Source organism: Somniosus microcephalus, chromosome 13 (assembly GCF_052327205.1).
Source record: "Somniosus microcephalus isolate GS21.2 chromosome 13, FLI_Smic_1.0, whole genome shotgun sequence".
In the NCBI taxonomy this organism is placed as follows: Eukaryota; Metazoa; Chordata; class Chondrichthyes; order Squaliformes; family Somniosidae; genus Somniosus; species Somniosus microcephalus.
Genome location: NC_140999.1, coordinates 85774427 through 85791951, shown reverse-complemented (window position 1 = coordinate 85791951; position 17525 = coordinate 85774427). Strand labels below are relative to the sequence as shown.

The window sequence follows — 17525 nt, the reverse complement described above, 5'->3', positions numbered from 1 at the left end:
TCCCCCTCTCCTCTCCCTCCCCTCTCTCCTCTCCCTCCCTCCCCTCTCTCCTCCTCTCCTCTCCCTCCCCCCCTCTCTCCTCTCCTCTCCCTCCCCCCCTCTCTCTCCTCTCCTCTCCCTCCCCCCTCTCTCCTCTCCTCTCCCTCCCCCTCCTCTCTCCTCTCCCTCTCTCCCTCCCCCCTCTCTCCTCTCCTCTCCCTCCCCCCTCTCTCCTCTCTCCTCTCCTCTCCCCCCCTCTCTCCTCTCCTCTCCCTCTCTCTGCCCCCCCTCTCTCCTCTCCCCCTCTCTCCTCTCCCTCCCCCTCTCCTCTCCCCCCCCCCCCCCGACCCGCCCCGCCCCGCCCCCACGGATCAGCGCCTCAGGGCCGGCCGGCCGGTGCACGGCATAGCGCATGAGGCCCAGCCGGACTCACCTTAGCTCTCTACCTCCCTCTCCGTGGATCAGCGCCTCAGGGCCAGCCGGTGCACGGGCTAGCGCGTGAGGCCCGGCCGGACTCACCTTAGCTGCGGTCCGGGCCGACATTGATGCGCGCGCTGACTCCCGCCCTGCCAGCCTTTACTAAGATGGTGGCGGTGGCTGCGCTCGGCTCAGGCCCGTCCCTCCAACCTTTACAAAGGTTCCGGGCATTGTCTAAACTGGCGACTAAAACAAATCGATCGGCGTCCGCCTCGGGCCCAGGGGGCAGCGGCATCGTGCTGGGAATCCGCTCAAGTCAAGGCCCAGGCTTCCCGGGCTGCTAGGCCACGCCCGGCGCCGGCACAGCCGCTCGAAATGGCCATCAAAGTAGGCGAGCCTCCAGGCGAAGGGCAGGGGATCACTTCATTTCTAACTGTTCCTAAATACAATTTAAAACTGAAATAAATTGTTCTTTTCCTTAGTTCCCTAACACACAGAAAGTGTGGGGAAAAAATCGTTAAGAATCAAGATGGCGGCCACTCACCTCGGCTCAGAATGATAAGGCCCGCCCACACACGCATTGGTCAACCATCAGGTCACTAAACTGTAGGATTGGTCAATCGTCAAGTCACTCAACACTCAACTGTAGGATGGCCCGCACGCGCAATGAACCCGCCCCCGTGGCGCAACGATTGGTCAACCTTCACATCGCTCAATGCTAATGAGCAAATGAGCAGAACTTTTCCCATTTAATGAGCGGAATTTTGAACGTTTTTTGGATACCGTGGGCATGATTTTTGCCTGACGGAAAAGTAAATACACTTATGACCGTTCCGGAATGGTAATCTTTCTTTTGATGTAACACGCGTGTAGGTACGCTCTGTAATTTTCGAATGTATAGAGAACGGACGGACAGACAGACAGACAGACAGACAGAAGAGCAATTTTATATATATATATATATATATATAGATAGATGTAATAATATGTTATAGTAATATGCCCCCTTCCTGATTTGCAGCTGTTGACTGGCATACATCCTCCACCAGCTAGCAGATTGACATGGACTCATCTGCCCCTAATGTTACTTTCTCATCCATGACTGACCAGGCCAACAGGAGGATTGATTTAGGAAGGAGTGACACAGGAACAGGAGTGGGCCATTCAGCCGCTTGAGCCTGTTCCGTCATTCAGTCAGATCATAGCTGATGTGTACACCAACATGAGCATGTCACTGAGGTGGAATGGCTTGCATCTGCACAGTGGTCCATTGATCTCGAGCAGGAGCTGTGAGCTTCGCTTGCCTGAAGCAGGCTCTACATCCTGAAACCATGATTCAGCTGAGAGAAAAGGTGTTCCGTCAGCTACCCCAGAAGTGGCTCCAATAGCAGAACTTCAAAACTTGGCAGAAGCTGAAAGATACCTCAGAGCAATGTTCCCTGTACGCTGCGCTTTGATCTGTGCGGTCTGTTTCTTTTAGTGCGCGATCCCTGTAAATTTCTGCGCATGCGCAGTATTTACAATGGTGAAGCGGGGGAGCGGCCTGTGCGGGACGGCTGTGCAGCTTAGAGGGAATATTGCCCAGGAGACGTGGTCAACTTGTTGTTGAGCATGACCAACCAATGCAGAGCAACAATCAACAAAGCCAATTGAATGTTGAACTACACAGACAAAACAAAGTACAAGCTAGAAAGAAAAGATTGCAGGACTATGAGGAATGAGCAGGGGAGAGGGACTAATTGGACAGCTTTTTCAGAGAGCTGTCACAGGCACAATGGGCCAAATGGCCTCCTTCTGTGCTGTAAGATTCTATGATTCATGATCAAAATGTACAGTGCTCTGGTGAGACCACACCTTGAGAACTGTGTTCAGTTCTGGTCGCCAAGACTCAAGGAAGACATTGAGGCCTAGAAATTCAGTATAGCCACTTTTGGGGCGGTAAAGTCGGGCGGCCGCTAAAGTTTGCGCCCGACGCAAAGTCGCGCCCCCTTCACCGATATTCAGTCGCATCGCCCCAAGAGGTTGCTGCTGCGCAAAAACAGGCGATGCACGACTATCTTTAGGCGCTAAGCCGGCGGTGCTGAGCGATAGCCCCGAGGCCGGGCGCAGCGCAGGTGCGGCGAGTTCTTGATTGACGGCAGACACTCTGGCGCCGGTCATCTCTTAAAGGGGGAGGGTGGATTTGTTTGCCTGCCACGCCCTGCACACTGAAGCCCTCAACCTAGACCTGACCACTTCAGCTTCACCTGTACAACGCCCAGGACTATGGAGAAGGCCAGGGAGAGAGCGCAGCGCTTCAGTGACGGTGACCTGAGGCTGCTGGTTGGCGGAGTGGAGCGCAGGCGCCATGTTTTGTACCCAGAAGGTGGCAAGAGGCCGCTGCCCAGCGCCTACCGGAAAGCCTGGAGGGAGGTGTCCAACAGGGTGTCTTCCAACAGCGTGGTTGCCAGGACTCCTGTACAATGCCAGAAGAAGTTCAACGACCTCACTCGGATTGTCAGGGTGAGTACCCTTTCCAGTGTCCTCCTCATCCTTGCATGTGCACCTCACATTATGGGCAAAGGGACCTGAAAGCCCTAATGGCCAGCCCTCATCCAGCAGCTATGGGCCTGGCATGAAAATCAATTGCACATTCAGCACTTTACACACTGTCCAAGCTATTCGACCATGGGAGGCATTGCAGACAAGATCAGGGCTACACACTGTCCAAGCTATTCGACCATGGGAGGCAGTGCAGACAAGATCAGGGCTACACACTGTCCAAGCTATTCGACCATGGGAGGCATTGCAGACAAGATCAGGGCTACACACTGTCCAAGCTATTCGACCATGGGAGGCAGTGCAGACAAGATCAGGGCTACACACTGTCCAAGCTATTCGACCATGGGAGGCAGTGCAGACAAGATCAGGGCTACACACTGTCCAATCTATTCGACCATGGGAGGCAGTGCAGACAAGATCAGGGCTACACACTGTACTTAGAGGCCGTCCTTTCTCTTGCAGGCCAAGGTTGTGCACAACCGGCGCAACCAAACTGAGACCGGGGGAGGCCGTCCTGACCTCAAAGAGCTCTCCGACCTCGACCAGCGTGTGGAGCGCATTATGGGAGGCCGGCTGATTGGCCCCGTCGCCACTGGAGATGCCGACTCTGTTCTGGGCACCAATGGTAAGAGCATCACCTTTTGGACCTCTCTCGTTCCACTTGCGCATCAGATCAGCATCCTTTGCCACTGTCCGACCAATGCGGTGAATGGCACCACTCATGCCTCCCTCGCTGCCGCCCTGTCCTCACTCTAAAGCTACTCTTGTGCCTTCCTGCTTTCAGATGGTGAATCGCCAGGTGAGGAGGCGGGCCCTCAAGCTGCCACTGTCAGCCCTTCGGAAGACGAGGAGGAGGAAGAGGAAGCCGGCCCATCAGTGCCACCCTCAGCCGTGCCAGTCCATGGCGATGTAGGGGACACGTCTTCCCTGGAGGGGAGCCGGGGGGAAGGGTCGGAGGAGAGTGAAGCTCCGGGGCCCAGCGGCCTGCAGCAACGCGGGAGGGGTGGGGAAGCTCGGCGGACTTCTCCCCAGAGGGTGAGTGCGGCCTCCAGTCCTGCGACGGTCAGCGCAGAGGAGGTGCGCCTCCTAGAGGAAATGGCCGTCCAGGCTGGGCGCAGGCACACTGAGCTCATGGCTGCAGTGGGAAGGATGCCTGACTCCATAGAGTCACTGGCAAGGAGTGTGCAGGAATTCGGGGCAGCACAGGCCAGGAGTCTGCAACAATTCAGTGCAGCACAGGCCAGGAGTCTGGAACAGTTCAATGCAGCACAGGCCAGCAGTCTGCAGGACATCGCGGCAGCACAGTCGGCTTCTAGCCAAGTGCTCAGTGGTGCCGTCCATTCACTGGCTGGTGTGATGCGGACACAGACCAGGGCCACACGGGCACTAACTGCTGCCACCCTCGCTGGAGCAGCCAGGCATCGCCAGGGCACAGCAGTCCTTCAGCTGTTTGCTGCAGTGCTGGCCCATGCGAGTGCCAATGTGTCAGGCGACCAGCGAGCACCTGCGATCTGCCAGGTTGCCACCATTCCTGCAGCCGACACTGCCACTCCGCCACTGCAGCTGCCAGGAGCTGCTGGACACACTGCTGCCGCCCAGCCAGAGTTGGAGCAGTCAGCAGCTGGCCACTCCAAGGCCAGAGCTGGTGCAGGCCGACCCCCAAGGGCATCTGCCGTCTCGCCATCTGCCCCTCAGCAGCCTTCCCCCAGCCTTGCTGCAGCCACTGGGCTCCCATTGAGGAGGAGCAGCAGGGCGGGCAGGGGCCAGGCAAGGATGCGCAAGGCATCGCCCTCGCAGGGCAAAAAGTAGAGGTATGCACAAATGCCTGGTGCTTTTTGTAAGGCCGAGACTGGTGCAGTTGTTTTTGTGTAAGGCCGAGACTGGTGTCTATCTTTATTTGTGTAAGGCCGAGACTGGTGTCTATCTTTATTTGTGTAAGGCCGAGACTGGTGTCTATCTTTATTTGTGTAAGGCCGAGACTGGTGTCTATCTTTATTTGTGTAAGGCCGAGACTGGTGTCTTTCTTTCTTTTTGTAAGGCCGAGACTGGTAGTTTTGTGTTTTTGGAGGGGGCTTCTCCACATGAGCATGTAATGTGGGAAGGGCAGAGGTTTTCAATAAATTATTGTTGTTAAATTGCAGTGTGCATGGTTTTTTGGTTAAGTCCTGGTTGCCCTGCTCGGCTGAGGGCTTGTGGAGCGGCTACATTCATCTGCTGACATTGGCACAAGCCAGTCCCTGAGAGGGGGCCTAGAACCGACGTTCAATAAGCCGGCGACGGGCGGCCCTTGCACTTTGTGCCTCCCTCCTGTGCTGGTCCTCCTCCTCCTCCTCCTGCTCCTCCTCCTGAGGTGGTCCTCCAATCTGTGGTGGCAGTGGCTGAGTCCTGCGGATAGCCAGGTTGTGCAGCATGCAGCAAACGACCACGAAATGGGAGACTCGCTCCGGAGAATACTGCAGGGCTCCACCAGAACGATCGAGACAGCGGAACCGTTGCTTCAGGACGCCGATTGTTTGTTCGATGATGTTCCTGGTCGCTTGATGGCTCTCATTGTATCGCTCTTCAGCAGGGGTGCTGGGCGCACGGAGCGGGGTCATCAGCCAGGTACACAAAGGATAGCCTTTGTCCCCGATAAGCCATCCTGTGGGCGAGGCTGTGCCTGGAACATGTCTGCCACAGAAGTCTGTCGCAGGATGAAGGCATCGTGGCTGCTGCCTAGAAAGCGGGCATTGACAGCTAGGATGAGCTGCCTGTGGTCACACACCAGCTGTACATTCAGCGAATGGTAGCCCTTCCGGTTGCGGTAATCCTCGGCATTCTCCAGAGGTGCCCGCAAAGCCACATGCGTGCAGTCAATGGCGCCCTGCACCATGGGGAAGCCCGCGAATGCTGCAAAGCCCATTGCACGCTGTTGCTGCTTGTCAAAGGCCATGGAGAAGGAGATGAACTGACGTCTCCTTTTGAAAAGGGCATTGGTCACCTGGCGGATGCAGCAATGCACGGCGAACTGGGAGATGTTGGCAATGTCCCCAGTAGCGGATTGGAAGGAGCCGGTGGCATAAAAGTTGAGAGCCACCGTCACCTTCACTGCCACCGACAGAGACGTCCTGCTCCTCAGCTGTGGCTGCAGATCAACGGCAAGCAGCTGGCAGATCTCTGTGACCACCTCCCTTCTGAATCGCAGCCTCCGAACACACTGCTCCTCAGACATGTTGAGATAGGAGAACTGCTGGCGGTATACCCTGGGTGGGTAAGGCCTCCTTTGCCGACGCCTGTTGCCCCCTCTCCGTCTAACCAGGGCTGCCACACTCTCACGGCGTCTGTGAGCCCTTTGGATGCAATTGAGAAAGCCAGCGTTGACACCCATTGCAGCCCCCATAATATGCTGGCAAACAGTGAGATGTCAATGAAGGCAAAAACTTTTTGAAAGCTGTGGCCTGAAGCCAGAAGTACCTGTCCGAGTGTTGGGCCAAAGCAGAAAGCTATCTACCTTGGTCTCTCTCCAAAGATCCGTTTCGCAAGAAGGTGTGCTGCAAAATGGCAGCCTTTTATATTGCAGGATGAGTGCCCTTTAATTTGCGCCCCCCGCGCCCCGCATCGGCTGAGCACCGTTCCACTTAACAGTCGCTAGGGGCGCCAGGCGCACAATGGGGCAGCGCGACTGAAGTTCCGGTTGGGGACGCACAAAGGGCGTTGCACGAGGAAATGACGTCATGATCTGCGCGCGCAGCTGAGCGCGCGCAAAGACTTTGCGCCGGCGCTAAATCTCTAGTGAAGTTGGGGCGAGGCGCAGTTCGCGCTGCGCTCGGGCGCTACCCGCCTATCGCCCGACATCTACTCCTCCTAAGGCGCTAACGACTGGCGCAGCCAACTGAATTTCTAGGCCTGAAACATTGGAGGCAGTGCACAGAAGAGTCATGAGGCTGATCCCTAGTGTTGGGTTTGAGTTATAAGCAAAATTGGAGAGACTTTGGTTTGTCCACCTGGAAAGGAGGCATCTAAGAGGTGTTCTTATTAGAGGTATATATAAGATAGTTAAAGAAATGGAAAAGGCGAATCCAGAATCTTACTTATGTAAAAGAGCAAGAGTAGAAGAAAGGGATACATCAAACTAAAAAGGCTAATCTAGGACTGATATCAGGAGGTTCTTCACATGAAGAGTGGTAAGTACATGGAATGGACTCCCAGGTAGAGTAGAGGAGGCAATAGCCTGGGAATCATTTAAGAACAAGTTGGATGTTACAACGGGGAGGTGTAGGGTCTTATCAGATGGATGGGTGGCTTTCACTATCCAGACAATGAGGGCCATCCCAGACTGAGGGCAATTCCGTACTGTGAGGGCCACCCCAGACAGTGAGGGCCACCCCAGACAGTGAGGGCCACCCCAGACAGTGAGGGCCACCCCAGACAGTGAGGGCCACCCCAGACAGTGAGGGCCACCCCAGACTGTGAGGGCCACCCCAGACTGTGAGGGCCACCCCAGACTGTGAGGGCCACCCCAGACTGTGAGGGCCACCCCAGACTGTGAGGGCCACCCCAGACTGTGAGGCCCACCCCAGACTGTGAGGGCCATCAATACGAGACTGTGACATCTGTGTTAACAAATTGTCCCCTATCAAAACCTTTGAATTTGGGGAGACAAACAAGTTTAATCTGTGATTATTCACATCCCTCAGGAAACTATATTGGATGGAGTTCATGATATGCTGAAATACAGCATTGTAAAAGGAAAGAGCTCATTGGCAGCTTAAAATCAGTGGTAGGAAAAATAATGGAATCTCTACTAAAGGAGAAAATAGAAAAAACATCTAGAAACTAAAAATGTAAAAATGAATAGTCACCATGTATTTCAAAAGGGAAAATCTTGCTTGACCAACCTCATTGAATTTTTTGAAGAGGTAACAGAGAGAGTAGATAAGGGTAATGCAGTAGATGTAATTTATCTAGATTTCCAAAAGGCCTTTGATAAGGTGCCACATAATAACCTAGTGAATAAGGTCAAAGCATACGGAGTCGGGAACAAGTAGCAGAATGGATAACTAGCTGGCCGCAAGACAGAAAACAGAAAGTAGGAGTAAAAGGTAGCTATTCAGAGTCATGGAAAGTGGAGTTCCACAAGAATCAGTGGTGGGACCAATGTGGTTCCCAATTTATATTAACGATTTAGACTTTGGAATCAAAAACACAATTTCTAAATTTGCACATGGCACCAAATTGGGGGGCAGGGGGTGGGGTGGGGGGGATAGTCAATACTGAGGAGGACTGCAACAAATTACAAGAAGACATTAATACATTTGCTGAATGGGCATATAATTGGCAAATGAATCTCAACACAGATACATTTTGGTAAGAAAAATAAGGAGGTCACATATTACTTGGAAAATAAGAATATGAATAGGGTAGAGGAGCAAAGGGATCGTGGAGTACAAATACACAAATCAGTAAATTTGGCAATGCAGATTAATAAGGCCATAAAGAAAAGCAAACCAAGCATTAGGGTTTATCTCTGGAGAGATAGAATTGAAAAGTAGGGAAGTTATACTAAACCTGTATCGAACCTTGGTAAAACTACACTTAGAGTACTGTGTGCAGTTCTGGTCACTATTATAAAAAGGATATAGAGGCATTGAAGAGGTTACAAAAAAGATTTACAAGGATGATGCCAGAAATGCAAGGTTATACTTATTAGGAAAGGATGAACAGGCTGGGTCTCTTTTCTCTTGAAAAGAGAAGTCTGATGAGTGACCTAAAATTATGAAAGGTTTTGATAGAGTAGGTACAGTGAGAATGTTTCCATTTGTGGGGAAGAGCATAACTAGAGGCCATCAATATAAGATAGTCACATAGAAATCAAACAGGGAATTCAGAAGATACTTCTTTACCCAGAGAGTGGTGAGAATGTGGAACTCGATAACACAGGGAGTGGTTGATGTAGTGTATGTGCTTTAAGTCAGAACTACTTTTTACAGCTCCTGTATACTGTAGTACCGGCAGTAACCACACCGGTATATAAGCTGTGCGCATGCCTCTGTACTCCAGTCTAGAGATTGCCCTCCTCCAGTAAAGACCTGTTATTTGTTTATGTACAGCATCCGTGTAATTATTTATCCACTGAACCACGGATCTAACAGTGGCGACGAGTGTTGATGCGAATCTACCTGCAACATTAAACAAAAACAAAAAAATAGTGGCGTCCAGGAACATGGGCGTCAACCGCGAGCAACCGCCCAGCAGTCAGGCAGAGATCCAACTTCACTGGGGAGGCTGTGGAGAGCCGGGCTTGGTTCCCCAGCCACAACGAGCAGTAAGAGACCGACGACAGGTCCAGAGCAGACCCTTCCCGAACAGCAGCGGCTGGAGCCGACCGACGGCAGAGAGAGAGAGCCGGGCAGCGTTGACGGGGTAAGAAAAAGGGTGAAGAGAGCAGGGCGCAGCCGAGGGTTGATCACCGAGTGGCGTCGAGGAAAAATACTGCAAAACCGGAGAGAGAGAGGGTAAGAAACAGCCGGCTTCTAGGCTGAGCGGCGTCGACAAATATCAAGAGAAAAACGCGCAGAGCACAGCCAGGGATCACGGGCTGATCAGGGTCCGCGGGGCGAAGCAAGGGGAGACGCCATTGAGCCGCGGAGAAGCAGGGAGAGCGTGGGAGACGCCATTGAGCCGCGGAGAAGCAGGGAGAGCGCAGGAGGCGCCATTGAGCCGCGGAGAAGAAGGAAGAGCATGGGAGACGCCATTTTGCGAAGCCGCAGCAGAGAAGACGGGCGAGCGCAGGAAGGAAGGAAAGCGCGGGAGACACCATTTTGTGCCAGCGGAGAAGAAGGGGAAGCGTGGGAGGCGCCATTGGTGATAGTTAACGCACAATCGAAGAGTGGCAGTATCTCTACGGTCGACAATGAAGTCGAAGATTGGGCGACATATGTGGAACGTATTGAGGTGTACTGCAGGGCGAATGAAGTGCCAGATGCTAATAAAGCACTGGTTCTGTTAAATTCCATGGGTGCAAAAACTTATGGGTTACTGCGAAATCTAATAACCCCAGAGAAGCCGGTAAACAAGAATTTTGAAAGCATAGTGTCAATCCTACAGGACCACTTAAACCCCACACCGCTGCTGATAGCAGAACGATTTAAGTTCCATAAAAGGAACCAACACAAAGACGAAAGCAATGCTGAGTACCTAACGGAACTGCGCAAGCTATCGAAATTCTGCCAGTTTGGAGCGGGACTAGCAGACACGTTAAGGGACAAGTTTGTGTGTGGGCTACAAAGTGAAGGAACCCAGAAACAGCTTCTATCAGAAAAGGACCATACACTGGACAAAGCTTTCAGTATGGCAGTATCACACGAAGCAGCCGCAAGGGGCGCTGCAGAGATACAACGGAGACCGCAAGAATATGGCACCAACGAAATGACCTATGGAACAGGGAAGTGCTATCGCTGCGGCAGAACAACACATGACCAGAAAGATTGTTGGTTCAAGGACCAAGTGTGCAGACAGTGTGGGAAAGCAGGACACATAGCAAGAGTCTGCAGGTCTGGGAAGAAAACCAACAGTAAGAAATCTCCACAGGAGAAGTACAAAAAGGTACACCAGGTGATGGACAGTGGTTCAGACGAACAGAAAAGTGACACAGGCTCCGGAAGCAAGGAGCTGGGTTGTCTGAAACTACATAATGTAACCGAAATGGAGGATCACCAGACTATCTGGGTTACACTCAAGATAGACGGAGTCCAAGTGGAAATGGAATTGGACACAGGGTCAGCTCTAACAGTCATAAATCAAAGAGACTACAAGCGGCTATTTTCACACATACCCTTGAAAGCTACAGAGATTGTCTTGAAGACGTATACGGGGCAAAAAGTCTACCCCAAAGGAAAAATAAGGGTGAAAGTGACATATAAAGGTCAGGAAATACCTAAAATGGATATATATGTATTGCCAAATGGAGGACCACCACTGCTAGGACGTGAATGGATCTGGAAGATACATTTAGATTGGCATTCCATACAGGCACTGAAGGTGGAAGCCAAAAAGGATGACGACGTCACACCTGGACGACTGTCAAAAATGCTAACTGATGCAAAAGAAGTGTTCCAGGAGGGACTAGGAACACTAAAAGGAATAACAGCAACAATTAAAATAGAGGATAATGCAAGCCCAAAGTTTCTGAAGGCCAGACCAGTGCCTTATGCGATCAGACCAGCAGTTGAAGCAGAGCTGGAAGGGTTGGAACGTTCAGGAGTACTGTCCAAAGTGGACTGGAGCGAGTGGGCTACACCCATCGTTCCTGTAATGAAGAGGTCGTTGAGTAATATGCCTGGGGAACCAAAGAAGGTCCGCATCTGTGGGGATTTTAAGGTGACAGTGAACCCAGTCCTTCACACAGTGCAATATCCGCTTCCACGAATTGAGGATATTTTCACCTCGCTATCTGGTGGTAAACGCTTCACAAAAATTGATCTAGCCCAGGCGTACTTGCAAATGGAGGTAGAAGACGCTTCGAAACATTACCTTACAATCAATACCCATAAAGGCCTATATCAATACAACTGGCTGGTGTTTGGAGTAGCCTCAGCTCCGGCTATCTGGCAAAGGGCGATGGATCAGGTCCTGCAAGGGATTCCAGGGACCCAGTGTTATTTGGACGACATCTTGGTCACGGGCGAAAATGACGGTGATCACCTCGCTAACTTGGAGAAGGTGCTCGCCAGATTAAAGGAATATGGGCTACGAGCTAATCGCCACAAGTGCGAGTTTTTCCAGAAACAGATCTCGTATTGCGGCCACGTCATCGATGAAGAGGGGTTACATAAGTCCCCTGACAAGATAGAGGCAGTAGTCAAGGCTCCAGCACCGGAAAATGTGTCACAACTGAGGTCTTTCCTCGGGCTGGTAAACTATTACCACAAGTTCTTACCAAATTTGTCTACGGTATTACACCCGCTGAACACCCTACTGCAAACAGGGGTACCATGGAAGTGGGATGATGAACGTAGACGAGCTTTCCAGAAGTGTAAAGAATTGATCACATCAAAAGAGGTTTTGGCCCATTTCAACCCATCACTACCAATTCGTTTGGCATGTGATACATCACCCTACGGCATTGGAGCGGTGCTGTCGCACAAATTCCCGGATGGTTTGGAGAGGCCAGTAGCCTTTGCGTCTCGGTCACTAACCTCAGCCGAGCGCAACTACGCCCAGATTGACAGGGAGGCCCTCAGCCTAGTATGGGGAGTAAAAAAATTCAACCACTATCTGCATTGACAGAAGTTCACCTTGCTGACTGACCACCAACCACTTGTCTCCATCTTTAATCCTAAGAAGGGCGTGCCAGTAATGACTGCACAGCGGTTACAAAGATGGTCCCTGTTTCTAGGGGCGAATCAATATGAAATAGAATATAAAGACACGAGACAGCATGGGAACACTGATGGGCTATCGCGCCTGCCACTGCCTACTGTGGAGGAAGCACCAGCAGTGGACCCTATCGAGATATTTTATTCGTCGATAATTGAACGATTGCCAGTAACAAACGCGGTTATAGAGAAGGAGACCCGCAATGATCCGACGCTGTCACGTGTATATGAATTGACGGTGAGGGGATGGCCAACACATGGCGACTCACTGTTGCCAGCATTCTCATCCAGAAGAGAACAGCTGTCAGTATGCCAGGGGACAGTGATGTGTGGATCCAGAGTGGTGATTCCACCCAAGTTAAGGGAGAGAGTGCTAAATGAGCTACATGAAGGTCATCTGGGGGGAGTAAAAATGAAAAGCCTAGCTAGGGCTTATGTGTGGTGGCCGGGAATCGATCAACAAATCGAAGACCTAACTAAGAGTTGCTTAGGATGTCAGAAGGTCCAAAATGCACCACCACATGCCCCTCTACACCCATGGGAGTGGCCCTCCTCTCCATGGCAACGGGTGCACATTGATCTCGCTGGTCCATTCATGGACTCAATGTTCTTAATAGCAGTGGATGCTCATTCAAAGTGGCCTGAGGTGATAAAGATGTCTTCAACCACTACAGCGAAAACGATTGCAGTCCTACCGACCATATTTGCCAGAAACGGGTTGCCAGAGCAGATCTGCTCTGATAATGGACCACAGTTTGTGTCCAATGAGTTCCAAAAATTCATGAAAAGGAATGGGGTAAGGCATTACACATCCGCCCCGTATCATCCAGCCACCAATGGATTGGCTGAGAGGTGCATACAAACCTTTAAGAAGGCGATAAAGGCCATGTGCGACGAGGAAATTCCACTACAGCATAAGATGGACAATTTCTTATTAACCTACCGAAACGCGACACATGCAGTTACCAACCAGACCCCGGCCATGATGTTCTTTAACCGAAGGTTGAGATCTCGTCTGGACTTGCTCAGACCAAATGTGCAAAGAAATGTTGAGGACAAACAATTCCAGCACATCAACGAGAAGCCGACAAGGAGCTTCAATGTAGGGCAACCAGTCTTGGCCCGGGACTATCGAACAGAGAAGTGGCAACCCGGAACAATATGTACAAGGCAGGGGCCATTAATGTACACAGTGGATGTCGGGGAGAACATTGTGAGACGCCACGTCGATCAGATCTTAGCATCACAGGAATGCGTCAACCCCATGTCTCGAGTACCTGGGGATGAACCCGACATACCGGTAGTATCTACTTCAGACCCAGTAGCAGTGGAACCCGATGAACTACCCGATGAAAGGGGGTCAGAATCGCCTCTGCACCAAGAACAAGAACCTCAGGAAAGGCGCTATCCCGAAAGGGTCAGGAAGCCGCCCCAAAGACTGAATCTATAAATGGACTTTTGTTATTGAATGTACATGTAAAAATGTAATTGTTATTTGAATATTAAGGGGGTATTATTAATCTAAAAAGGGAGGAATTGTAGTGTATGTGCTTTAAGTCAGAACTACTTTTTACAGCTCCTGCATACTGTAGTACCGGCAGTAACCACACCGGTATATAAGCTGTGCGCATGCCTCTGTACTCCAGTCTAGAGATTGCCCTCCTCCAGTAAAGACCTGTTATTTGTTTATGTACAGCATCCATGTAATTATTTATCCACTGAACCACGGATCTAACAGTTGAAGCGAATAGTATAGACGCATTTGAGGGGAGGCTGGACAAGCATATGAGGGAGAAGGGAATAGAGGGTTATGCTGATAGAGTTGATGAGCAAGGAGAGGAGGCTCGAGTGGAGCATAAACACCGGCATGGACTGGTTGGGCCGAATGTCTTGTTTCTGTGCCGTATATCCTGTGTAATTCTATGATCTTATTTCATCTCACACTTTAAAATCATTTAGAATAAGAAGTACAATACAGAATAGTTTAACATAACTTAATTATCATATCACAGTGCAGGATTATTTTACCTCAGCTCAGTTCAGACATGTGCACTGACCCTTTTCCAGGGGACGAATGGCGGAGATCGGTCACGTGTTTCCCTGTATCCACAGATGGACAGAGGCTGACCCCGGATCTCGACACGGCTCACACCCAGTTCGTCCTGTCTGACGGTAACAGGACTGTGTCTCTGTCCCCCAAGAGGCACCCCCTGCCCAAGAATGTGGAGAGGTTCGACTGCTGCCAGCAGCTGCTGTGTGCCGAGGGGGTGAGGGCCGGGCGCTCCTACTGGGAGGTGGAGGTGACAGGAGACAGCGGCGTGTGGAAGGTTGGGCTCTGTTACAGGAGCATCGGCCGCAGGGGCAAGGGTGCAGAGTGTTTACTGGGGAGGAACTGCATGTCGTGGTGTCTCTACTCATTGGTGGGCTCCATTTTGGCTCTCCATGATGACGACGACACTAAGCTAACTGTGGGAAACATTTCCAGGGTGGGAGTGTACGTGGATTTTGAGGCTGGAACGATCTTGTTTTACAGTGTGTTGGACAGGAAGCTCACCCTGATACACACCTTCCAGCAGCATGCATTCACTGAGGCTCTCTATCCTGCCCTGCAGATCGGTGATTTTACCACATCTCTGACCCTATGTACACTCAAGTAACTTTGAATCATTCAACCATACAGCACAGAAGGAGGCCATTCGGCCCATTGTGCCTGGACTGAGTCTTTGAAAGTGCTATCCAATTAGTTCCACTCCCCTGCTCTTTCCCCATTGCCCTGCACATTCTTCCCCCATCAAGTATTTATCCAGTTTCCTTTTTAAAGTTATTATTGAACCTGTGAACTTGTACATTTTCTCCCTGCTTTTTTAAACTAAAATACATTCCCATTAAGCAGCCTCAATGAGAGGTGTGGGTGCATTGTCCCTTTAAACTAAGTGTCCTTCAAGACCAGCAGAACCCCTTGTGGCAGGCTAGGCGAGTTGTGAGTTCAGATGGTGCTTTGGAGTTTGCAGAGGTCACCCTTTGCATAAGTGAGGTTTCATAGAATCATAGAAGTTTACGGCACAGAAGGAGGCCATACAGCCCATCCTGACTGTGCCGGCCGAAAAACAGCTATCCACCCTAATCCCACTTTCCAGCTCTTGGTCCGTAGCCCTGTAGATTACGGCACTTCGAGTGCATATCCAAGCACTTTTTAAATGAGGGTTTCTGCCTCTACCACCCTTTCAGGCAGTGAGTTCCAGATCCCCATCACCCTCTGGGTGAAAAAAGTTCCCCTCAACTCCCCTCTAATCCTTCTACCAATTACATTAAATCTATGGTTATTGAGTTTTCTGCTAAGGGAAAGGTTTCCCTGACACCCAGATGCTGACAGAGAACGAGTACAAGAGGTAAGGAGATGAGTGAAGGCTGTATGATTGGCAGAGGATGAGGTTTGGCAACAGAGCCTTGATGTACCTTAGCCTCCCTCATAAGGTTATTGATCCTCCCCCTGCCCTGTGTGCCAGCTCTTGGCTGGTGGAGGCTGCACTGACTGCCTCTGCCACCTCTCCCCAGACAGCCTGAGCCACCCTCATGGGGCATCCTGCCCACAATCCCCAACAGCCATTCCTTTCTAGTTCTTACATCAGCCAGTAAAACATTCACGGACGTATCTGAGAATCTGGGATCACGTCATGCTGCTCGCCTCCACCCCACCCCCCCGCCACGCCACCATCTCCCCCGAAGCTGCTGCTCCCAGTTATTGTGGCCCCCGGAGGAAACTCCAGCCCTGTGTCCTCCCACATTTCACCTCCTTATTCTCCAATTCCTTCAGCACTCTGGGTGTTTTGACTCTCTTTCTCTGGTTGACCACCTCCACCCGGCCCCCAGCACCCTCCCCCCCCACCACCCAGCCCCCGCCCTCCCCCCCGCCCCCCAATTGACATTTTTACCGTTTTGCTTTGATTATGACCAGTCTCACTCAGCTCTCTGTTCTGTACTTGTGTCGTGGCTTTCCTTAATTCCAAAGCTCATATCTGTTGGCTGCTGAACGTGTGCTGGAATCTGTAAAATCCTAAAATGGTGACAATACTTTCTGCAATCTCTTAGTGCCTGTGTTTAGGAATTCCTCAGATTCCGGTGTTAGTGCCTGTTACACATTTATTCTGTTATGGAATGGCCTGAATGCCAACGTTAATCTCGGGTATTGTCGCCAATGAACAACGAAGCTGCTGAAATGTTTAACATTTTACAATTTTAAAACATAAAATGTCTGTTATATCTAAAAACTTGATTTGTGGAAATTTTTGAAATATGTGCATTTCTACAGCGCCTTTCATGACCTCAGGACGTCCCAAAGCACTTTGCAGCCAATGAAGTACTTTTGGAGTGTGGTCACTGTTGCACTGCAAGAGACGCAGCAGCCAATTTTCACACAGCAAGATCTCACAAACAGCAATCAGATAATGACCAGATAATCTGTTTTAGTGATGTTGGTTGAGGGATAAATATTGGCCCAGGACACTGGGGAGAACTCCCCTGCTCTTCTTTGAAATAACATCATGGGATCTTTTATGTCCACCTGAGGGGGCAGACGGGGCCTCGGTTTAATGTTTCATCAGAAAGACGGCACCTCCGACAGTGCCGCACTCCCTCAATATTGCTCTCCAACAGTGCAACACTCCACTGGAGTGTTAGGCTAGATTATGTGCTTAGGTTTCTGGAGTGGGGCTTGAACCCATGATCTTATCCGTCCAACTGAGCCACAACTGACAGACTATGTTTATAATGACTATCATATATATATCTATATAGATTAACCACAGCACCCAATATTTTCATTTACGAAACACTGAATTCATCGGCTGCTGGTCTCTCCATTTAACACTGGCGCAATCCTCAATCCTTTCGAATGGGATCCCATAGTTCAGCCCAAAGGTTTGCTTTCCTGCATCAAAGCAGACATCTCCCCGATTAATTCGGTCCCGCTGGTCGGTGAGACAGCAACAAGTGTGCACAAGTTTACAACAATCACAAAAAGAATGAACGGAAAGGTTAGAAGGGAAAATATCCCCGCCCCTGGAATTTCTGTGGGAAGCTGTCGCCATCACCTGCCGATGTGTCAGCGCAATCCCTGTCATTCCCACCATTTCTCCAGGGGTTGCAATGTAGAATATTCTCTATCGAAAACCACTGTTGGAGGCAAGATGGCTGTTATGAACAAAGCACCAACACAGATTTGATGGGCCGAAT

The 17525-nt window shown here is 50.8% G+C and overlaps 1 protein-coding gene across 1 annotated transcript in view; it reads left to right on the top strand.

The window, feature by feature from the left end:
* The window catches only part of LOC147108463 (tripartite motif-containing protein 14-like), a 123159-nt gene extending 108209 nt beyond the window's left edge, over positions 1-14950 (top strand). The window contains exon 5 of the mRNA XM_086004273.1: positions 14306-14950. Within this exon, the coding sequence (XP_085860399.1) occupies positions 14306-14950 (645 nt within the window). The remainder of the gene's footprint in view (positions 1-14305) is intronic.
* The last annotated feature ends 2575 nt before the right edge of the window (positions 14951-17525 follow it).